At 41.9% G+C, this 24,563-nt stretch overlaps 1 protein-coding gene across 1 annotated transcript in view; it reads left to right on the top strand.

The window, feature by feature from the left end:
* The window catches only part of PNPLA6 (patatin like domain 6, lysophospholipase), a 177,152-nt gene that overhangs the window by 117,968 nt on the left and 34,621 nt on the right, over nt 1-24,563 (top strand). Inside the window, exons 19-27 of the mRNA XM_081317915.1 lie at nt 17,634-17,757; nt 18,686-18,799; nt 19,853-19,928; nt 20,106-20,246; nt 20,326-20,389; nt 21,363-21,531; nt 22,729-22,911; nt 23,353-23,471; nt 23,833-23,989. Of these exons, the coding sequence (XP_081174041.1) occupies nt 17,634-17,757; nt 18,686-18,799; nt 19,853-19,928; nt 20,106-20,246; nt 20,326-20,389; nt 21,363-21,531; nt 22,729-22,911; nt 23,353-23,471; nt 23,833-23,989 (1,147 nt within the window). The remainder of the gene's footprint in view (nt 1-17,633; nt 17,758-18,685; nt 18,800-19,852; nt 19,929-20,105; nt 20,247-20,325; nt 20,390-21,362; nt 21,532-22,728; nt 22,912-23,352; nt 23,472-23,832; nt 23,990-24,563) is intronic.

Raw genomic sequence — 24,563 nt, 5'->3', positions numbered from 1 at the left:
TAGAGACCTTTCTTTTTTTCCCGCCAAAGATACAATTTGTTCCAAATTTCATAGTAATCTGATTGATCTTTATTCTTTAGTTCCAAAGTTAGTTTGTCCATTTCTGCGCAATCCCAAATTTTTCTAATAACCTCATTTTCTCCTGGAATCTCATTCCTTTTCCATTTTTGCGCAAATGACATTCTAGCTGCTGTGATAATATGGATCATCAAATATAGCACATCTTTAGGATATTTCTCTTTCGTAATTCCCAATAAGAAAAATTCTGGACTAAACTCAATATCTTGTTTTAGTATTTCTTTCAGCCAAATCCAAATCATTTTCCAAAATTTTTGTGTTTTACTGCAAGACCACCACGTATGGAAATATGTGCCTATCTCTTCAGAGCACTTCCAACATTTGGGAGTTGCTGTTGTATACATTTTTGCCAAACGGGCTGGGGGAAGATGCCATCGATAAAACATTTTAAATAAATTTTCTTTATAAGATGAGGCCAGTGTTATTCTTTTATTTCTGTCCCATAGTTTTTGCCAAGTATCTAAATCAATGCTATGTCCTAGATTGTTAGCCCAAATCAACATGGGATCCTTCACTTGCTCTTCAAACAGCTTGTATCCCAAGAGCAAATTGTATAATTTCTTTATCTGTTTGGTGTCTGGGCCCAATAATATTTTATCCAATGCTGTTTCAGAGGTATATATCCCCCATTCTTTTTTATCCTTCCTAAATCTTGATTGGATCTGTAAGTAGACCCACCAATCGAGTTTTATACCTTGTGATTCTAGTTCATTTCTAAGTTTCAATTCCCCCTCCTCATTCATAATATCCTTATACGAAATTATGTTACCCACATCAAATAGATTTGGATAAACAATCGCTTCGAGAGTGGATAGCCAGACCGGTACTTTAGTATAATTGTGAGATCTAATTTTTTTCCAGGTATTAAGTAATGCTTGCCTAATCCGATGTTTTTGAAAATGTGAAAAAAGACCTTGTTTCTCCGTCCATAAAAAAGCATGCCAGCCATATTGCAAATCGTGACCCTCTAAAGTCAATAGTCTTCTATTTTTCAAAATTACCCATTCTCTAATCCAATTCAAAGCCACGGCGTGGTAATATAATTCCCAGTCTGGCAATCCAAAACCCCCATTTTCCTTCATGTCCTGTAAATATTTCAATTTGATTCTTGACTTTTTCCCCTGCCAAACAAAATTTAGTGATAATTTATTCAAATTTCGGAAAAACTTAGAGTCGAGTTGTATTGGGATATTTTGGAACAAAAACAAAATTTTGGGCAGGATATTCATCTTGATGACAGCGATTCTCCCCAATAATGAGAGTTTCAGATTTCCCCATCTTTCCAGATCACCTTTTATTTGATTCACTACATTATCATAATTATCTTTTTTGAGTGAGGTGCATCTAGCCGTAATATTAATCCCTAGGTATTTTATTTTCTTGACTATTTCTATATCCATGATTCCAGCCAAATTTTCTTTTTGTTTATTAGTCATATTTTTAACAATCATCTTGGTCTTATTTCTGTTTATTCGCAGTCCGGCAACCTCACCATATTTAGATAGTTCTTCCAATAGTTTTGGTCCCGTCTGATATGGATCCTCCATAATAAAAACCAGATCGTCCGCAAATGCTTGAAGTTTAAAAGTTTCCTTTTTAATAGCTAATCCTTTTATCTGTGGGTCATTTCTAATAATTCTCGTTAATACTTCAAGTGTCAATATAAACAGCAATGGTGATAAGGGGCAACCTTGCCGTGTTCCCTTTTGGATTTGAAACTTCTCAGATGCTTCCCCATTAATAATTATTTTTGCTTCCTGATTAGTATAAATTGCCCTAATTATATTTATAAATTTTTCACCCATTTCCATGAAGCTAAGTTGTTGAAGCAAAAATGACCATTTAACATTGTCGAATGCCTTTTGGGCGTCTAAAAAAAGTAATGCCATCTGTTGTCCACTATGTAGTTCATAGTACTCCAACGTATCCAATATTATTCTAATGTTGTGCTTAGTGTGTCTCTTAGCAAGAAAACCATTCTGGTCTACGTGTATGAAATCATTCAGAAATCGTTTCAGTCGTTCCGCTATAATTGATGTAAATATCTTGTAGTCCGAATTAAGAAGTGATATGGGTCTATAATTTTGGATTAATGTATGATCCGTATTGTCTTTCGGTATAAGAGCTATGTTTGCCTCAGACCAAGATTTAGGCGTTCTTGCGCCTTCTAATACTGCGTTAAATACCTCCAGTAGGGGTTGTGCTAAGATATTTTGTTGTTCTTTATAGATTTCTGACGGGAGACCGTCAGGGCCCGATGCTTTATTGTTCTTTTGTGCATTAATAGCTTTTATCACCTCAGATAGCCAAATTTCCTCGTTTAGCATATTTCTGGTATCTTCTGTAACCTTGGGTAGCTTGGCTTTTTGAAAACATTCCTCCATTTTCTCCACAATTGCCTGACTATCTTCTTTGTATAAACGCTCATAAAATTCCTGGGCTATAGTTTTTTTCTCCTCTTCCTGGTGGAATATTCTCCCTTCCTCATCTCGTAATTCGTGAATCCAGTTTTTTTCCTTTTGTTTTTTCAATTTATATGCGAGCCAACGACCCGGTTTGTTTGCATTTTCAAAAAAGTTTTGTTTCGTGCTTCTCAATTGTTGTGCTAATTTCTCTTTGTCTAAGATATTAAGCTTGTGTTTAATCAAGTCCATAGATTGTTTAATATTCTCTTTTTGTGGGTCTTGTTGGAGTATAACTTCTAAACTTTTATATTCCCCTTCTAATCTTTCCCGTTGTTGTCTTTTCCCCTTGTTCTTATTTATCATATATGCCCTCGCTACCCCTCTCATTATTGCCTTGGCTGTGTCCCAATTATTTTGTACTGAGGTGTCTATAGCTTTATTTTCCTTAAAGAAGAGACTTAGTTCTCTCTCCATCTTAGATTTAAACTCATCTTCTTTTAAGATTGCTCTTTGTAACGTCCATCTGGATATTTTTTTGGAGCCTTTCCAGCTAAATTTAATAGGATTGTGGTCTGCCCAAGTACCTGTCACAATATGCACCTCGTCTATTTCAGAACTAATTTCTTTTGTCATCCATACCATGTCTATTCTAGACCATGAGTTGTGTCGATTGGAGTAGTATGTATATTGTCTTGCCTTATGATTTCTCTCCCTCCAGACATCTTGAATATTTAGGTCATTAGCCAAGTTAAGAAAAGATCTCGGTAGGGTTCTTCTTTTCTTTTTCCTAATCGTCTTACCCATATAATCCAAATTTGTATCTAGGATAGCATTAAAATCTCCTATTAAGCAGATCTCCTCATAATCAATGCTACATATCTTATTGTGGAGTGTTTTGAAAAACTGTTCTTGGTTATGATTTGGAGCATATATCTCTACCATCATGACCTTCCTATGATTTATTGCAACCTCAACTATCAGTATTCTACCCTCTTTATCGTTATAGATTTGTTTTGCTATCAATTTTGGGTTTACATATAATGCCACTCCTCTCTTTTTCTTGTGTCGGTCTAAGGAAACGAATAGATTCCCTATTTTTGGTTGTACTAACAAGTATTTTTGTTGTTCCTTTATGTGGACTTCTTGTATTGCAACGATATCCAATTGTTGATGAATAAGCCTATTAAAAAATTTCCGCCTTTTCACTGGCGAGTTCAGTCCATTAATATTCACAGACATAATACTACACTCACCTCCCTTCATCTTACTTATTTCTGGTTTTTGTAGATCTCGTGATTCGGGGCTCTCTCTCTTCCTTGTCTCTGGCTCCATGTTTCTCTGTTAACTCTCCAGATTTATTCCTTCTATCCTCTATTGCTAAGACCTTCCCATCCATTGCTACTCGTATTGTATCTCTTTCTCTTACCTCCCTTCCATCTTGATCTTCTGATTCTGCTTCCTCTTGGCTATGAAAGTGGAGTTTGTAAAAATCTTCTGCCTTCTCTATCGTGTCCAGTCTATACCTTCTATCCTGCCATGTGACTAGAATACCCTCTGGAGTTAGCCATCTAAAGTTTACATTTTCCCTAATTAATTTAGATGTTAAAAATTGATAGCCACGTCTCAGATCCCTCATCCTTTTAGGTATCTGTTTAAGGATAGTAATTGGTTGACCCCGAAATTCTAATGGTTCCTCTCTAGATCTATGCAAAAGCTCATCCCGAATTGATTTTTTAACTAGTCTTACATGTACTTCTTTTGGGAGGTTATGCCTCCTCGCATAATTAGTTTGGACCCTGTATGTTTCATCAATTTCCGACAACATTTCCTCCTTCCCTACACCGAGTGCCTTTGCCATTAGTTCTGCCATCATAACCAACAAATCTTCCCCCCTTTTTTCTTGAACATTTTGGAAGCGTAGATAATGAGCAGCCTTTTCTGCTTCCAGAAAAATGACTGCTGTCTCTAACTCCTTATTAGCCTGAAGAAGTGTTTCATTTAAATCATCTACTCTCTTCTCCTCTTTTTCCATTCTAGCTTCCATATCTTGAAGTCTTTGTTCATTTTTAACTAATTGTTGTTGAATCCCTTCAAATTTATCATCTATCGCTTGAATTTTCCCCTTAAGTTCACCAGTATCGTTTCTTATTTGGCCTATTTCTCTCTTCATCTCCTCGTGATTTTTGGCCATTGCCTTGTGTAAGTTTTGCAAAAGGGCATGTAGGTCTTTAAAAGAATTTGAGTTAGATCTTTCCCTTTGCAACATATCCTCTATAGATTTCTGATTGGAGGGACTTGAGGACATCCCTTGTCCCTGTGTTGCCGCCTTTTTGCCAGCGCTAGGCTGTTACTCCCGAAATACTTGTCATGTTTTCCCCGGTTGTAAAACGCGTTTTATCAATATGTAATACCCTTAATCTTATATGAACCTTTTAGCTCTATGACAAAAGTATATATAACAGTTACAACCAGATACTTATTACCAACTAAGCAAATTATATAATAGAATTCTGTAATATATATGTCTGAATATATTCAAAGTCACGTTCTTTTTTTTTTTTCGTTTCCGGCGCAGAGATTAACACCTTTTTTGTCTTCCTCTACTGTCAAAGACCAGTAGGTGTCCCACTATACAGACCTCAATTACTAAATTGCTTTGTCAAATGGCCGCCCGCAACAAGTAGGGTAAAGTTTCAAAAGTTCAGAATTTACCAGGATAAACCAGGCTAGTCACTTTCCACGCCCGATATTCAAGAGTTCAGTCTCCAAGGCTCCAAGATCAGACTTTGACCTGTTGTATTTTATCCCCAGCTAGAATGCAGTCATATGGTTTTCCGGTTTCCTCTTCTTGCCGTTCTCGCCTACCGCCTCCCTCAGCGCTTCTATCGCCGCTTGTACCCTCTCCGTGAGGCACCCACTTCAAACCAGTACCTCTTTCTCAAGCGCTTCCTATTGTTTCCAAAAGTAAATATTCGGATATACTTTCCGTCAGCTCCGCTCTACCGTTGTCCCGCTGAATTTGTGCTAGCTCCGTCCCTCTGTCAGATCTTCATGTCGGCCATTACTGGCCTCCTTCTCCCCGGTTCGCTCGCATCAGACTTTCTCCGGATCTCCAACACGAACCGCCGCTCATGAAGGTTCTCCGGGCTGCCTGCAACTTCGGATGTCCCTACAGGACCTCCTGAAGCTCCGAAAAGCCCCCGCGAACACTGGGTAAGAGGTTGTGTGTGAAGAGAACTCCGTTCACACAGCCGCCCGCTCTGACAGCTGGCTCACACCTTTCTTGAGAGCGTAGACATAAACCAGGCACTGAGGTTACATTCCTTATTTCCTCCTTTTTTCTTAACTGACAGTTTATCTTAACTGACAGTTTAAAAGATAGAGTTCAGAGAGAGAGATAACGCAGGAAACAGGATACAGACCCAATAAACAAAGTAAAGGACTCTCTTTCTCTCTTGGCATCCTTCAGTCTCAAGAAACTATGGTATTGTGCTTTGGAAAGAGGTCCTAAACCAGCATCTGATGTGGCTAAAAAGGCCAATTCGAGAGTGGCAGTCTCTTCCACATTGAGGGCAGATACAATCTGTCCCCTGTCCAGCCCCCAGTTTTCACTAGTTCCGGGACTGCTTCTTTGCCTCAGCCTGCCCCACAAGTGTCTCTTCGAATTGGAGAAGGCTATGCTGCGTCTTTAGCCTCCAAGCTGAGCGATCAGAGGTCAAGGTTTCCCAGCTGTTAATGTCCATTCTCAAGGCCTTTAGATCCCTCTTGCAGATATCCTTATATCGCAGCTCTGGTCTCCCTCTGGGGCACTTTCTCTGCACTAGTTCTCCATACAGGAGATCTTTTGGAATCCATCAGCCATTCTCACGACATGCCCAAGCCAGCGTAGACGTTGCTGTTTCAATAGTGTATACATGCTAGAAATTCCAGCACATTCCAGGACTGTGCTATTTGGAACTTTGTCATGCCAGCTGATACCAAGAACACGTCGGAGACAGCGCATATGAAAGGTGTTCAACTTTCTCTCCTGCTGTACGTAAAGGGTCCAAGACTCACTGCAGTACAAGAGTGTGCTCAAGACGCAGGCTGTATAGACCTGGATCTTTGTATGTTCTGACAGCTTCTTATTAAGCCATACTTTCTTTGTAAGTCTGGAAAATGTGGTGGCCACTTTACCAATACGTTTGTTCAGCTCAGTATCTAAAGAGAGAGTGTCGGAGATAGTTGAGCCAAGCCATCAAAAACTACGGTGCCCTTCATTTCCTCATGAAAGGACCTGATGATAGTGAGGTGTTGAGATGGACATCCAAACGTTGGGAGAATTTTATAAAGGCCGTCCCTACTAACCAAGTCAAAAGCCTTTATAAGTTCTATGAAGGCTACGAAAAGTGGGTGTCTTTGTTCACTGCATTTCTACTGCAACTGTCTTAGGGAAAATACCGTGTCAGTAGTGGACCTGTTGGGTTGGAATCCACACTGTGATTCTGGATAGACTCCCTCTGCAAGCACCTGGAGCTTCTTCAGTATGACACGGGCAAGAAGCTTCCCTACAACACTAAGAAGAGAGATGCCATAGTAGTTGTTACAGTCACCCCTGTCATCTTTGTTCTTATACAGTGTGACAATATTTGCATCCTTTTTTTATTAAAGTTCTACAAAAAAAAGATTTTACAATACATCCCCAAAACCCACCCACTCCAAACCACCCCCCTTCCCTTTCCCACTTCCCACAGCTAAATACAGGGTTATAGATATAATAATCATATTCTAACTAGCCAATCGCTAACCCATGTCAAGACCACCACATCACAATACAGTTTCAAATTTGGCGCCTAGAGTGCCCCTCTTTCCCTAGCATCTTGTAAAATCTTGAATTTAACTCTTGGTTTTTTCCCCGCCCATATAAATTTATTAATACCCTTCTGCCATTCATCAAGGTTGGCATCCTTTTTCAATATAGGTATCATTTGAAACAAAAAGAGAAACTTCGGCAGAACATTCATTTTATTATTATTTTTTTATTTTATTTTATTACATTTATATACCGCCCTTTCCCGAAGGACTCAGGGCGGTTTACAGGGTAATTAAAAACAAAAATACAAAAGTTAAAAACAAATTTAAGAAAAAAATTATATCCGTCCCTGAATAAATAAAACCCCAGTTAAAATTAAAATTAAAATTAAAATTCTCAGCCTGGGCCAGAGAGCTCGAAGAGCCAGGTCTTCAGGTCCCGGCGGAATGAACAGAGGTCGGGGGTAGTCCTGAGCTCCACGGGCAGCTGGTTCCAGAGGGCAGGCGCAACCACAGAAAAGGCCCTCCCCCTGGGTGTTATCCGCCGGCAGTCTTTTACCGGCGGCACCCTGAGAAGGCCCTCCCTGTGGGAGCGCACAGGACGAAGGGAACTTGATGCCGGCAGCAGGTGTTCCCTCAGATATCCCGGACCCAAGCCATTTAGGGCTTTATAGGTCATCACCAGCACCTTGAATCTCACCCGGAGGGCAACCAGGAGCCAATGCAGCTCGCGGAGTAGAGGTGTTACATGGGAGTATCGGGAGACCCGCATCACAACTCGCGCGGCCGCATTCTGCACCAGCTGAAGCCTCCGAGTGGTCCTCAAGGGCAGCCCCATGTAGAGAGTGTTGCAGTAGTCTAAACGGGAGGTCACGAGCGCATGAGTGACTGTGCGTAGGGCATCTCGGTCCAGATAGGGTCGCAACTGGCGGACCAGGCGAACCTGGGCAAAAGCTCCCCTCGTCACAGCTCCTATATGATCTTCAAAATTGAGTCGTGAATCCAGGAGGACGCCCAAGTTGCGAGCCCTATCAACGGGGGGGTAACACCTCACCCCCCCATCGTTAGAGATGGAATAGTCTGGTTAGCCCGAGATGCCGATATGCACAGCCACTCAGTCTTGGCGGGATTGAGACGAAGCCTGTTTCTCCCCATCCAGACCTGGACCACCTCCAGGCAACGGGACATCACGGAGAGGGCATCGCTGGGTTGGTTCGGGGTGGAAAGAAAAAGTTGGGTATCATCAGTGTACTGATGATACCCCACCCCAAAACCACGAATGATCTCACCCAGCGGCTTCATATAGATGTTGAACAGGAGGGACGAGAGAACCGACCCCTGAGGAACTCCACAAACGAGAGGCCTCGGGGCGGATCTCTGCCCTCCTGTCAACACCGACTGCGAACGGCCCAGGAGATAGGAAGAGAACCACCGTAAAACGGTGCCTCCCACTCCCAACCCCCTGAGACGCCACAGTAGGATACCATGGTCGATGGTATCAAAAGCTGCTGAGAGATCTAATAGGACCAGAACAGAGGAACAACCCCTGTCCTGAGCCCGCCAGAGATCATTTTAACAACTGCGATTCTTCCCAGTAAAGATAATTGTAATTTTTTCCAATTATTTATATCCCTTTGTATCTTCAACCATGTTTCATAGTTATTCTTATACATTTGAAGCTGCAATATACACTCCCAAATACTTAACCTTTTTTACTATTTCAAAACCTGTTAATTGAATTAACATTTCCCTTATATATTCTTAGATAATATCTTAGTCTTATTACTATTCACCTTAAACCCAGAAACCTTACCATACTGAGTTATAATTTGTATAACCCATTGTATCGGTTTGGATACTGTCACAACCAAGTCATCAGCAAAAGCTCTCAATCTATAATCATTCTGTTTTATTTTAAGTCCCTTTATCATAGAGGACTCTCGAATTTTAATTAATAAAATCTCTAACATTAAAACAAACAATAATGGTGATAGGTGGCATCCCTGTCTTGTACCTTTTTCAATTTTAAACGTCTCTGTTAGCCCCCCATTAATTATAATTTGTGCAGTTTGTTGTTGATATATAGCTTTAATAGAATGTAGGAATCCTTCTCCAAAATTCATTTCCTCAACAACTCTCAATAAGAATTGTCAATTCAATTGATCAAAAGCTTTCTCTGCATCCAAAAATATCAATGCTGCAGGGACTTGGTTGTTCTTATCCAAATATTCAAGCAAATTTACAATTTGTCTTACATTATATTTCATATACCTTCCAGATATAAATCCCGATTGATCACTATGAATCATTTGTTTTAAAACTTGCATTAATCTATTAGCCAATACTTTAGCAAAAATCTTATAATCTGTATTCAAAAGCGATATAGGTCTATAATTTTTAGGTTGAGTAAGGTCTTGATCCTCCTTTGGAATCAATGATACAAAAGCTGTCCTCCAAGATGGAGGAACTGCTCCTCCAGTCTGAATTTCATTAAACAAGATCTTTAAAGGATCAATCATTTCAACCAACAACATTTTATAATAAATTGCTGTTAATCCATCTGTTCCCGGGGCCTTGCCCACTTTCAACTGTTTAATAGCTAAAGGGATTTCCTCTGATGTTATTAAGCGATTCATCTCAAGTTGTTGTTCTTTTGAAAGTCTTGGAAAATGAGCTTCCTGTAAATACTTATCTATATCTAAAGCTTGTATGTTTTCTCTAGAATATAATTTCAAATAAAAATCTAAAAAACTCCTCTTAATCAGCTTTTGTTGATAGACTTTTTTTCCTTTATATTCTATTTTATCTATAGTACGTGATTTCTGTTTCTTCCTTAATTGGTAAGCCAACCACCTACCAGGCTTATTAACATTACAAAAAGTATTATGTCTAGCATAACGCAAATTAGTTACTACTTGGTCAGCCAATAGCATACTAAATTGTTCTTTCAATAAATGTATCGAAATCCTTAAATTATTATCCAATGGATTCAAAATAAAGTCTTTCTCCTTAGATTTAATCTCTTCCTCAAGATCTATACGTTTTTGCATTTGCTTACGCCTATAAGCATTGTTCATATAAATCAAGACCCCTCTCATATAAGCTTTACTGGCGTCCCAAGCCATTCCCATCTATGTACCTTTATGCATATTTATAACAAAAAATTCTTTCACATGTTCTCTACATTTCTGCAAGAACACCTCACCAGCACGGAGACAGCATTGGTCGCGCTGGTGAATGATCTCTGGCGGGCTCGGGACAGGGGTTGTTCCTCTGTCCTAGTCCTATTAGACCTCTCAGCAGCTTTTGATACCATCGACCATGGTATCCTACTGCGGCGTCTCAGGGGGTTGGGAGTGGGAGGCACTGTTTTACGGTGGTTCTCCTATCTCCTGGGCCGCTCACAGTCGGTGTTGACGGGAGGGCAGAGATCCGCCCCGAGGCCTCTCGTTTGTGGAGTTCCTCAGGAGTCGGTTCTCTCTCCCCTCCTGTTCAACATCTATATGAAGCCGCTGGGCGAGACCATTCGTGGTTTTCAGGTGGGTTATCATCAGTATGCTGATGATACCCAACTTTTTTTCTCCACCCTGAACCAACCCAGCGATGCCCTCACTGTGATGTCCCGCTGCCTGGAGGCAGTCCGGGTCTGGATGGGGAGAAACAGGCTTCGTCTCAATCCTGCCAAGACTGAGTGGCTGTGCATACCAGCATCTCGGGTTAACCAGACTATTCCATCTTTTAACGATGGGGGGGTGAGGTGTTACCCCCCGTTGATAGGGCTCGCAACTTGGGCGTCCTCCTGGATTCACGGCTCAATTTTGAAGATCATATAGGAGCCGTGACCAGGGGGGCTTTTACCCAGGTTCGCCTGGTGCGCCAGTTGCGACCCTATCTGGACTGAGATGCCCTACGCACAGTCACTCATGCGCTCGTGACCTCCCGTTTAGACTACTGCAACGCTCTCTACATGGGGCTGCCCTTGAGGACCACTCAGAGGCTTCAGCTGGTGCAAAATGCAGCCGCGCGAATTGTTCCCGTTACTCCCATGTAACACCTCTGCTCCTCGAGCTGCATTGGCTCCCGGTTGCCCTCCGGGTGTGATTCAAGGTGCTGGTGATGACCTATAAAGCCCTAAATGGCTTGGGTCCAGCATATCTGAGGGAACACCTGCTGCCGGCATCAGGTTCCCTTCGTCCTGTGTGCTCCGACAGGGATGGCCTTCTCAGGGTGCCGCCGGTAAAAGAATGCCGGTGGATAACACCCAGGGGGAAGGCCTTCTCAGTGGGGGCGCCTGCCCTTTGGAACCAGCTGCCCGTGGAGCTTAGGACTGCCCCCGACCTTCGATCATTTCGCCGAGACCTGAAGACCTGGCTCTTCGAGCTTTCCAGCCCAGGCTGAGTTTTAATTGGGGTTTTAATTTGGGTTTTATATATTTTTTTCAGGGATTTAATTTAATCTTTTTAATTGTTCTTAATTTTTGTATCGATGTTTTATATACCCTGTAAACCGCCCTGAGTCCTACGGGAAAGGGCGGTATATAAATTCAATAAAATTCAAATTCAAATTTGTAAATAAATTTTCATTCAGTCTCCAGGATCTTCTACTACCATCTTCAGCAATAAACTCCAACCAAACAGGACTATGATCCGACAATGTCCTAGGAAAAATCTTAACGTTCTTAACCCTAGAGAAAAGATCAGTAGTAATTAAAATAAAGTCAATCCTAGAGAAAGATTTATGTCTATCCGGAAAAAAGTAAAATCTCTGTCTTTCATATTCCTTTCCCACCATACATCTCTTAATTCCAGATCCTCCTTCAAATCAAAAAAAGCTTTGGGCAATTTCTAATTAGAAAAGTTTTTGAAGGATCCCTTCTTGTCTTCAGATGGGTCCAAAACTCCATTCCAGTCCCCCATCATAATAACAGATTTGTAATCCAATTCAATTAGTCTCTGATATAAAAATTTGAAAAACTTTTGCTGTTGTTGATTTGGAGCATATAATCCAATAAGAAGAACTTTCTTTCCTTGTAGCATTAATTCAATACTAACATATCTCCCTTGTTTGTCCGATTCAATTAATCTAGCCGAAAAATCTTTTTCTTAAATAAATGACCACTCCAGTCTTCTTGTCCAGAGCAAAAGATGCAAAATGTGTTCCCAATCGGGAATTAACCAGATACTTTTGGTCTTTTAATGCAATATGTGTCTTTTGTAAACAAATAATGTTGTTTTATGTTGTTTCAAATAATAAAATACTTTCTTTTCTGTGGTGAATTTAAGCCATTAACATTCCATGTCAGGAACTTCACCATCTCTGGTGACCATGAGCCTTTGGAACATAGCCTGAAGATCACCTGTTGCTCTCTTCGGACGTGCTCCTCCTACATCTTGCGTAGTTAGACCAGATACAAGCTTCTGTTTTTGCTCTTTTTCCATACGCTTGTATGCAGCCCTAGTCATCGTCTGTTCTTTCGGGTCCTCCTTTAACGCCAAACTCTGCTCCATAATCTCAGCCTGCCGCATCTCCTCAAGAGGCAATGACATTGCCCCTTCACTCAATTGTTTATCTTTTTGTTTTACTTCTGTTCTTTTAACTCGAGGAGACAGTGGTGAGCCTGCTTTAAGGACCTTAGTATAAAAATCTTTTGTTTTTAGAATTGTATTCAACCTGTACCTCGTCCCTGCATAATTCACCACAATTCCATTGGGTATTTCCCATCTAAACTGAATTTGTCGCTTCTTAAGCTCATCAGACAGAAAAGCGAAATCTTTCCTTTTTCTAAGAATATTTGGAGGTATCTCCTTTAAAATTATAATATCTTGGCCTGCAATTTGAAATCTTTCCCAATAAAAAGCCTGGATAATAGAATTTCTAGTTGATCTTCTGGAAAAGTAAATCACTACATCTCTAGGTAAATTTTTCTGTCTAGCAATCCAGGAATTAACCCTAAATGTCTTATCCATTTCTTTAAGTAATTCTTCAGGTTCACATTTCAAGACAGGAGCCACTGCTTGTACCACTTCCCATTCCAAGTCTTCTTTAGGATTCTCTTTAAGGCCTCTGATGCGCAATGCAAACTCCATGTCTCTGTATTGTGAGATGATGACTTCATCTTCTGTTCTATCAATTTTAACCTCTGCTCTGTCTATTTTCTGTTCAGCACTGATGATTTTATTTTCCAGATTCTCCACATACTCCATAACTGAATCCACACGAACATCCAGGCGTTCAATATGTGCAGCCAAGCCCTGAAGTGCAAGCACTATATCCTCCCTCATCTGTTTGTTTTGATTAACAAATTCTTCCTTTGTTTCCTTTATTTCTTGCTGTAATACTTGTGTCAATACTTGTGTTGACTGCATCACAACTTGCTGTATGTCTGCCAATGTAAATGCAGGTGGTGGTGGGGAAGGTGGTTGTACTGTAGGTTTCGTTGTAGTTTTCCCTGCAGCTTGTGGTAAAGGTAAAGAAATAACATTTTTAGAGATTGTAGGGCCTCCCCCACGCCTTGCAGCCATCTCTTAGGTTTCGATTTCCTCTTTCTCCCAGCAGAATCAAAGTTCAAAAAGAAAAAAAAAAGAAAGGAGAAGGGAGAAAAAATAAAAGTTTTTCTCCCAAAGTTCCTTATCCTTCAATAAAAAAAAGGACAAGCTTTCAAATACACAAAATCCGGTACTGGGTAGAATCAGTTGCAGATTATATCTCTTGCTATGTTGCAAAATATAACAATTTTCCAAAACAGTCAATTCACACAAGAAAGCAACATTCCAGCGCCATTTTTACTCCATTTTCAGCAGCTTAAAACTTGAAGAAGATAATGAATCTGAGTTAAAGTTAAAATCCAACTTGAAAATTCAAATCCTCCTGCTTCGCTGTGCCTGCTTCTCAAAGAAAAAAAATACTCACAGTCCCATCTAAGCAGCAGATGTAGTTGTCGTATCTAGTTCCACTCCTTTATGGAGTGAAAGCGTCCTGGGAGCGGAGAAAGCCTGGGCTCCGAGGGAATTCACTCCGTTAGCCCCCAAACTCGTTGGGGGAATCACAGAGGAGCTCTATCTCTACCCAAAGAAGCTCGCCTCTCCCTCTTCTCCCAAGGGAGAGACTTCGGCGCCACGGGACATCTGATTTTCACTGCCTCCGGGTGCTCTAACGCATCCCAAGATCGGGCGGCTTCAGAAATGCTGCCATTCGGCGCGGCAGCGCTACCGGAAGTCTGATATTTGCATCCTTCATGTCCTGTGGTACTCCACCTTACCTCCAACAAAGACAGAAGATTTCATGCAGTTCAGTGAGAATGTTCTCATTGTAGCACTTCAGAATTTCAGCAGGGATGTTATCTTTCCCGGGTGCCTTGCCAAAGGCAAGGGAATCCAGGGCTGTGTTTAGTTCTTCTAAAGTTGGTTCACTATCAAGCTCCTCCAAGACAGGCAGGCACTCAATATTATTTAATGCTTCTTCAATATAACTCAGAGTAGTGCTGCACCCAGCATGCCATCTTCTGTGCTCCATCCTGGATAACCTCACCTGTAGCAGACTTCAGACGGGCAGATTTCTTCTGCGTTGGACCTAAGGCCTGCTTGATGCCATCATACATCCCCTTGATATTGCCTGTGTCAGCTATCTGGATCCGAGAGCAAAGCTGCAGCCAATAATCGTTAGCACATCTCCTGGCGGTCTGTTGGACTTTGCTACGAGCAGCTCGCAGAACCTGTAGGTTGTGCTCACTGGAACAGGCTTTATATGCAATTAAAGCTCTCCTTTTTTCCTCGATGGCTGGCGTCAGCTCCTCAGAATGGGCTTCAAACCAATCCGCTGTCTTTCTGATCTCTACCAAATACTGACAATACTGTTATAAACAGCATTCTTGTAATATTCCCATCGTTCAGATGCATTTGCTTCAGCCAGGCCTGGAAGTGTTTCCTTGAGTGCTTGTGCAAATTCCTCCACTTTGCCCTGATTGTGGGTCTTGCTGATGTCGATTCATGGTCTTCCTTCTTCGAGTGATGCAATCTCTTTGTTTTCAGTTTTATTTTGCTGCACACCAAGGAGTGGTCTGTATTGCAATCAGCACCCTGATAGCTGCTTGTAATACTGGGAAGGTTGGAGCGTCTGGTAAGAATGAAGTCGAGCTGGGGCCAATGCTTTGATCTTGGATGTCTCCAAGATGTGTTGGGGCTTTGTTTTAAAGAATGTATTGCTAACACAAAAACTGTAGTAGCAGCAAAACTCCAGCAGATGTTGGCCATTTTCATTCATCTTCCTGACACCGAACTGACCTAAACAAGTGAGCCAAGAGCTACAATCAGCTCCAACTCTGGCATTAAAATCACCAAGGACAATCAGTAGTTCTTTCTAAGGGATTTTCTTGATAGTAGCAGCCAGATCGTCGTAGAATTTCTCTTTGGATTCTACTGAGGATGATAATGTCGGTGCATATGCGCTAATAAGAGTAACCAGCCCTGCTGTTGAGTGGAGCTGCAAGGACAGAATTCTTTCACTTCCTGCAGCAGGTGAAGTAATGAATCCTAGTAGGGTGTTTCTGACCGCAAAGCCAACCCCATATTCCCTAGTCTCATTCAGTGGTTTTCCCTGCCAGAAGAACGAGAAGTTTCTCTCCTTAACAGATCCCGAGTCTCACAGCCTTGTCTCTTGAAGGGCAACAATGTCCATCTGCAGTCTGCTGAGCTCCATGTTGATGACAGCTGTCTTATGTACGTCATCTATTTCTTGCAAATCATCAGAAAGGCCGGGGGTCATTGTCAGAACATTCCAAGTGCCCAACTTTAGGGCTAAAAATTTTTATGTTTGTTGCATGGTACAGAGTTGTCAATCTGCTTGTCGGCTTTGACCCTAAACCCCATGCACCCTGTGAGGTTAACAGACCATGGCAGGGCAGCACCATGGTTGTAGACAGTCATGAACTGCTTCCGGGACTCCGGCTACAGATTTTGCCTCAAGGTTGACTCCTGAAGCCTTTTCCAGTAGTAGATATAGCCACAAGGCAGTGGAGGTTTCCCTTCTCCTAGAAGATGGTTCTGCCATTTTATCCACCGTTGGGACATAAGGCCCTCTTCCGCCTTCAAAACCATTGACCGTCTTCTCCTGTAACCCTGGAAAGGGGCCCTTACGAGTAAATGATTACATTATAGTGAATAGAGGAAGTGAAAGTAATAGCCCTGCAGGCACATCCCCCCTCCCCCTTGGAAGTATGGCAAAACCCAGGAAAAGGTGGAATGAAATAGAAATGAAATAAAATAAGAATGGGTTTTGACACATAGCCTCAGAAAGGAGTGATAAGCTGTAACAAAACAGAGCCTCTTTTAGCTACTAGAGATAATAGCATGTTTCCCCAAAAATAAGACTGGGTCTTCTTTTTTCCTTTTTTTTTCTTTTTGCCTCCAAAAGAGGCACCAGATCTTATTTTTGGGGGGTGGCTTTTCAACTCACCTCCGGCACTGACAGCCCCACCCAGCCAGCCCACTTGTTCTGCAGCCAAAGGAGAAGCTTCATTCTGCAGCCGAGAATGGTGTTCCAGCCTTCATTTCACAGTCAGGCCTTTCCGGAAGGCCTCTGCAGCTGATAACCAAGCAATGAATACATAGCTCAGTTTTTGGCTGCAGTGGCCTTCTGAAAAGGCCTGACTGCGAAATGCCGGCCTGTGAACACCAGAGAAGTAGTGGGCTGGCGAGGAGAGGCCTGGCTGCAAGGTAAGTGGGTGTGGGGCGCGTGGGCAGCTCCACTCCACCCCCCACCTTAGCTTGATTTTTAGGTGTGTGCCTAGTCCCAAAACTAGGGCTTATTTTTGGGGTAGGGCTTATTTTAGGCCCACCCCAAAAAATTATGCTAGGGCTTATTTCGGGGTAGGTCTTTTGGGAAAACAGTCTCATAAATTGATTAGGAAATGAGGGGCACAGCTTATTGTCCGTTTGAAAAATAAATTCCAAAACAGCTGTTTTATCCAACAATGACGTGATTTCAGCCCCACCCCCCAGCTTCAGCTCACCAGCTATTTTGAAACACGGTTTCTAAAACTGCTTGCAAAGTGTTGCTGTTATCAGAGGATCTTGAGGGATGATTCTGGGACACTCCCTAACCCAGGAAAGTCAGACAAATGAAAGGAAGCCTGTTCTTTCTGTTAAGATGGAAAAACTACAGTCCAGAGAGAGGAGATTCTAAGGGTGTATCAGGTGCTAGCCATGTCTTCACTGAAAGTGATTCCTTTCTTTTGCTAAAGAATCCTGTTCAGTTAGATGCACACTGTGCCATAATATTTGCACAGAAATAACTTGGTTTGAGACAGGCTTTACTGGTTATTAGAGAAGGGGACCAATTTCATGATTCTTCCTTTTCCTCCAGGCAAGGCGACAAGTCTGACTGCACCTACATTGTGCTGAATGGGCGCTTGCGCTCTGTCATCCAGAAGGCCAATGGCAAGAAGGAACTTGTTGGGGAATATGGGCGTGGGGACCTCATTGGAGTGGTAAGTTCTAAGTAAGGGAAAAGCCTACATGCAGTGAGGGACAGCTAGACCAAAGGGTTTTCACAATTTTGAGCACTGGGAAAAAAAGGGATTAGCCATCCTGCTTTTAAAGGATGCTAGGTTTGCAAGCCTCACTATATAAACAGTTTTAGAAATTGTCTATTAACCATCTTAAACCTATTAAGACCTTTGGAATGATAACTTTGGAAAGTTGCTGGGTGAATTTAGCTTCAGTTCTGAACAAAACAAAATTAGTTGTAAACTTAAGAATGAATTTGAATCAAACAGCAAAAACAGTAAGATTTTTGTCTAAGAAAATTATAAATAAATTAAGAGTCCACATAAATTTGGAATATTGACTTTTACTCTTTGAGATTTTGGAATTAACTATAAGAAAATAAATAGGTTCTTGTGGGAATCAAATATATTTTGGCTACCTTGCTACTGTAAGTCATAACAAAGATAAGTAAATTTATAATTTTAAAAACTGGACACTAAATTTGGGGGACTAAAATTTTAGAGGATTAAAGATTCTCAGTAGAAACAAAAAAATTATTAAGCTGGTTTTAATATCAGTTAGTACAGGGACTTACAGAATGATACAATACATCATAATATCATAATATTGTCATTTAAATCCTTAATAAAAATTGAATATTTTGAAGCCATGATCATATGAAATTCATACTTAACAGCAGTAACCAGAGACCTCCAGAACTGCCGTTACTAAGCGTCATAGTCACATGACATCATGCATTATGGCCAAAATGCTTAGCAATGGAAATTGCAGTCCCAATTATTGTTATTAAGTGAGGACTAGGTATTCATACCTACAGAAGAGCATCTCTCGCTAGTTGAGGAGCGCTCTTTTTCATGTGGGAAGACTGTGATGTGATTTATCTACTGTAACCCATTTCTTGTGATATAGGTAGAAGCTCTGACCCATCAAGTACGAGCTACTACTGTGCATGCTGTGCGGGACACAGAGTTGGCCAAGTTACCAGAAGGGACTCTCAACAACATCAAAAGACGCTACCCTCAGGTGAATGCTCAGGGGTTCTCCATATTTTCTGTTTGAACTAAGCTTTGCAGTCCTGGTGTACAAGTCATTCCTGAATTTGCAAATGGCTCCACAGATTTTGTCTATGGAGAGTCTCAGTTATCCAGGTCATAGTTGTCCAAAGATGCTTCTTCATGAAGCAACTGGATTTTCTAGTTTTTTCTTTGAAGACATTTCACTTCTCATCCAAGAAGCTTCTTGGATGAGAAGCAAAACAAGAAAGTCCAGTTGCCTCATGAAAAAGCATCTTTGGGACATTCTGCAGATTTTGTTCCACTCAGGATGTGCATGCACATTGTATGCATAGGATCTTTGTGGCATAATATGTATGGACACAGTTATAAGTGTTCAGAAATATTGAGTGTAAAGAAAGATTGTAAAGCTTTATAAGATACTGATCTGGAAAATGAATATGTAGATAACTGCTCCACTTCATTATTTGACTTAGCTCACCATGTGTTAATAATACAAATGATGGCACTGTTAATATCTTATACAAACCTTTTGTATATCCCCAACAAAACAACATTTGTTTTAGGCTTCTAGTTTTTTCAAAGTAACCTTATGATCAAAACTGAGCTGGAAAATAAACCCTCATGTTGAGTTTTTCTTGTCTGCTGTGAACTGGCTCAATTGCATTATGAGAAAAACACTAACCCCCACAATCATCATGTCTTCAAAAAGTTTACAAATGGAAATCATGACAGAAAATGCTGCTTTTCCATGTTGTAGCAAACCAAGTTATCTTCTAAGCAAGGTGGATTCATTGCTGAGAGTATGCTTTTTCCAGAAGGAGTTAAAGATATACTATGATATCCAGGGAAATATTTCAGGATACATGTGGAGTTGCATTTTAATAGAGTATGGAGGAATGCAGTGGCAAGGCATTGTGAACACTTGTTTAGATGTGAATAGGGAGAAAATCATTTTAAGAAGGTCAGTTGGGTATTTCACAGAAATGGTTGTGTATACTGTATTTGTTACTATTCACATTCTGGGCACTGGCATTCTCCAATCTTCTAATGCCCAATATAGGTTGTCACCCGGCTTATCCACCTACTGAGTCAGAAGATCCTGGGGAATCTGCAGCAGTTACATGGCCCTTTCCCAGGTAAGTGTCCCACTTCAGGCTATGCACCAACTTGTTGCCATATGACCTAAAAAGCATCACAGCTTGAAAGAGCATCCTAGCATGACAGAAAGCTATGGAGTTGTGGCTGCAAGTATCTAATGTTGCTGCCTGGTACTTCAGGTATTTGTTTCACTGTTTATTGTATCTCCTATATAGGTTCAGGTCTTGGCGTGACCTCCAGCTCAGAACTGACCAATCCAGCTAGTAATCTCTCAACAGTGGCAGTCCTTCCAGTGTGTGATGAGGTACCCATGGCAGCCTTCACCTTAGAACTCAAACATGCTCTGAATGCAATTGGTGAGCTCTTGTTAGTGCTTTCTTTCTTTGTGTTGCTTCATTCTGCTGCTTTTGTCATCATTCTTCTTTTTCTTCACAGGCCCAACCCTGCTGCTCACCAGTGACATAATCCGTGCTCGTCTTGGGGCATCAGCATTGGATAGGTGGGTTGAGAACACACATAAGCTTGTAAGCAGAAACGTATAATCACAGATACTGGAGTATGGAGATGGAATATAGCATATTGTACTCCTTCCCCCAAAGTATTCACAATCTGCCATATATACTGTTTTACCCATTCTAACTGTCCATGGTGTCCTGTAGGGAAATACACTGGCAGATATTTCCACCAAAGCATCTAGGCTGCATTGTCATAATGACAATCATAAATGTTATGAGAGTCCTTTACTCCCAAGGAAGAAGGTTGTGTGCAGCATCAAATAAATACAAGGAGGGTTTTCTGTTATCCAGATGGAACTAGGTTGTGCTACATTTTTAGTTTATTTGTTGTGCTTTATTTGTGCTTTTTTTCCTTTTCATCTAATGAAGTGGTTGCAGCTCATAAAAACTGCCCTTTAATAGACAATTTAATAGTCTTTTAATAGAATTTGGAAAATGTTTTTTCTGAATATCTGATTTTTTTCCAACTATAAAACTGAAGTTTGGATGGTTTGATTTTTTTCAAAGCAACCTTGCAAGACCTCAATATTAATGCCTCTGTCTGATTCTTAAAGTCACCCTTATCTATTGGAACATGGTTATTCAATCAGCAAAGAGTTTGTACATAATATAGAGTTCCTCCATGAGTCTGAACAATAAGTATAATATGGATATTGGTATGAGTTTGTGCATAGGTTCAGTCTTCGAGTAAGATGATTTGAAAGAGGCCAATCTTCATCTTTTTTTAAAAAAATGTTCATCATCAAGAAAAAGGAACAACAGGAAACAGCTTATATCCACACTTGGGCAGTGTTGAATTTCTGGAAGAACAAAGATAGTTGACTAGAATCCTGTAAAGTCCACAATGGAAATTGATCTTGACTTGTTTTTCTGGGTATTTTCTATCCCTTCCCTTCTTACAGTGCTGCCAGTGAGACTGGAATGAGAAAACTTTCTTTTGCTTTTCTTCCCTTACAGTATCCATGAATATCGACTGTCTGGCTGGCTAGCTCAGCAAGAGGACATTCATCGCATTGTTTTGTACCAGACTGATTACACCTTGACTCCTTGGACAGTGCGTTGCATCCGGCAAGCTGACTGCATTCTCATTGTGGGCCTGGGGGACCAAGAGCCTACACTGGGTGAGGTAAGGGGGCCATCATGACTAGAGTGAAGCTTGATCTAAGAAGTACAGTTACTCTACAACAGCTTGCTTGGGTGGGCAGGGGGGAGTTTGATTAATGGTTTCCATTGAACAAACCCACATCCTACTGCATAGAACTTAAAATTGATTTCAATAGGATCAAAGTTTATTAGCCTTTTTGTCAATATTGCTTCTCCGGCTAATAGGTTGTCTTCCCTGTTCTAATAATAGACTTGGGTTTTGGCTCTCTCTTGATCTGGCTCCATAAGAAAGATGGTGTAAGAACATAATCTTTAATGATGGGGGGTGAGGTGTTACCCCCCGTTGATAGGGCTCGCAACTTGGCGTCCTCCTGGACTCACGGCTCAATTTTGAAGATCATATAGGAGCCATGACCAGGGGAGCTTTTGCCCAGGTTCGCCTGGTGCGCCAGTTGCGACCCTACCTGGACCGAGATGCCCTACGCACAGTCACTCATGTGCTCGTGACCTCCCGTTTAGACTACTGCAACACTGTCTACATGGGGCTGCCCTTGAGGACCACTCGGAGGCTTCAACTGGTGCAGAATGCGGCCGCGCGAGTTGTGATGGGGGTTTCCCGATACTCCCATGTAACACCTCTACTCCATGAGCTGCATTGGCTTCCGGTTGCCCTCTGGGTGAGATTCAAGGTGCTGGTGATGACCTTTAAAGCCCTAAATGGCTTGGGTCCGGGATATTTGAGGGAACACCTGCTGCCGGCATCAAGTTCCCTTTGTCCAGTGCGCTCGCAGAGGGAGGGTCTTCTCAGGGTGCCGCCGGTAAAAGATTGCCGTCGGATAACACCCAGGGGGAGGGCCTTTTCTGTGGTTGCGCCTGCCCTCTGGAACCAGCTGCCCGTGGAGCTCAGGACTGCCCCTGACCTACGTTCATTCCGCCGGGACCTGAAGACTTGGCTCTTTGAGCTCTCTGGCCCAAGCTGAGAATTTTAACGGGTTTTATTTTCAGGTATATTTTAATCTTTTAATTGTCTTTTAACTTTGTATTTTGTATTGGTGTGATTTTAAAATGCCCTGTAAACCGCCCTGAGTCCTTTGGGAAAGGGCGGTATATAAATCTAATAAAATAAATAAATAAATAATCAGTCAAAGACAGCTGTGTGTGTTGTGATGGAAATGAACGTGATTGACTTGACTTCTCCTTTCTCCCTCCACTATGTCAGCTAGAACAGATGCTGGAGAACACAGCAGTGCGGGCCCTAAAGCAGCTTATCCTCCTGCATCGTGAAGATGGCCCCAGCCCTGCCCGTACAGTGGAGTGGCTCAACATGCGCAGCTGGTGCTCAGGGCATCTACACATCAAGTGCCCACGCAGGGTCTTTTCTCGACGCAGTCCCAACAAACTGGTACCTCTATTCTGTTTGTTCACCATTGCATCTCTTGGCTTAGTCAGGCCTTTCTCTTTTGCTTTGCCAGAGAACCTGGTAAGACTGAACAGCCACCTTTCTTGAGGATGTTGATTCCCCTATAACTTTTCTGAATAGTAGGCTTCCTTCCCCCCAGGGACCCCTGAAACTATTCATCCTGAGTCAATATTTCCTACTTCAGATTTTTCCCCACTCCTTCCTTTGGTGTGCATCACCTTGAAGATAAAGAACAGCAAGTTGCTGCAAAGTCTTGGACCCCCTCCAAGTGGGGTCCAAAGACTATTTGATTTTTCCTTTGTAGAGGGGAAACATTGATGAATGGGAACAGATGAACTTAAACAACTTTCCTCTGCGGGTCCCTTTTTTTTGAGCTGGTGAAAATAGTCTTACTCCTTCTCTCCTTCCCATCCTTCACTACAGAGAGAGATGTATGGGAAAGTCTTTGAAAAGAATGCGGATCGTCACAGTGACTTCTCCCGTCTGGCACGAGTCCTTACAGGCAATACCATCGCTCTGGTTCTGGGTGGTGGTGGAGCCAGGTAATATGCCCTAAAGAATTAGGGAATTAGGGAACTTTCATCTCCCAAAGGCAGGAAGGATGCGACTTTTCCCCCCACCATGGGCTAATTTTTCTGGATCCCACTGTTCTCCCCATCTGAATTTTAGGGAAGTTGGGAGGTCTGTACTCCTTAACATGAAGCTTATACTTTTGACTAGCACCACTACCCTATCAATGTTGACTACTACTACCACCATACTTTTTTAAACACTCACATCTTTGGCTCCTCCCTGACAGTAGAGGCATGAAAGATTCAGCCTCATTCTCATGACTTGGTGAGAACACCAAAAGTACATTGGGAGGCAGATTTGCTTCAAAGATGTTCCTTCCCTTGCCCACAGAGGTTGTTCTCACATTGGAGTGATCAAAGCCATGGAGGAAGCTAGTCTCCCTATCGACCTGATTGGCGGCACCTCAATTGGCTCCTTCATAGGGGCCCTTTATGCAGAGGAGAGGAGTGCAGTACGCACAAAGCAGCGGGCCAGAGAATGGGCAAAGGTAAGCATATATTCAAACCTGGAAGGAAAGTAGGCAGGGGAACAGCAATGCTGAAAGAAACAGCAAAAAGAGAAGGTGTGCTGTTGAAGCTACAGTCCCCTAAATACTTGAATGGGTTTGTATCACAGTGATCTCACCTGAACTTCCTTCTGAATAGATGAGGGTAGATTTGCACTGTTTGTTTACTAAAATACATGAGCCTAACCTTTGGCAACTGAGAAAAGGTTCTGGGGTTCTTTACAGCAATTTCAGTCTGGAGTACGGTGCATAGGAACTGAAGCATCACAGACTAGATAAAGGAAATTAGGTGAAGTGGTAGACTAAGCTGTCTTTGAATTTTTTGCCAGCTTAGTCTCCCTAAGTGCCAGAAAGCAATTGTTGTTGTTGTTAGCTGCGAAGTCGTGTCCGACCCATCGTGACCCTATGGACAACGTTCCTCCAGGCCTTCCTGTCCTCTACCATCTTCTGGAGTCAGTTTAGGCTCACGCCTACTGCTTCAGTGACTCCATCCAGCTACCTCATTCTCTGTTGTCCCCTTCTTCTCTTGCCCTCAACCTTTCCCAGCATTAGGCTG

The sequence above is a fragment of the Vipera berus genome (genome assembly GCF_964194415.1).
Source record: "Vipera berus genome assembly, chromosome: 2".
Lineage (NCBI taxonomy): Eukaryota > Metazoa > Chordata > Lepidosauria > Squamata > Viperidae > Vipera > Vipera berus.
This window is presented reverse-complemented; position numbering and strand designations above follow the sequence as displayed.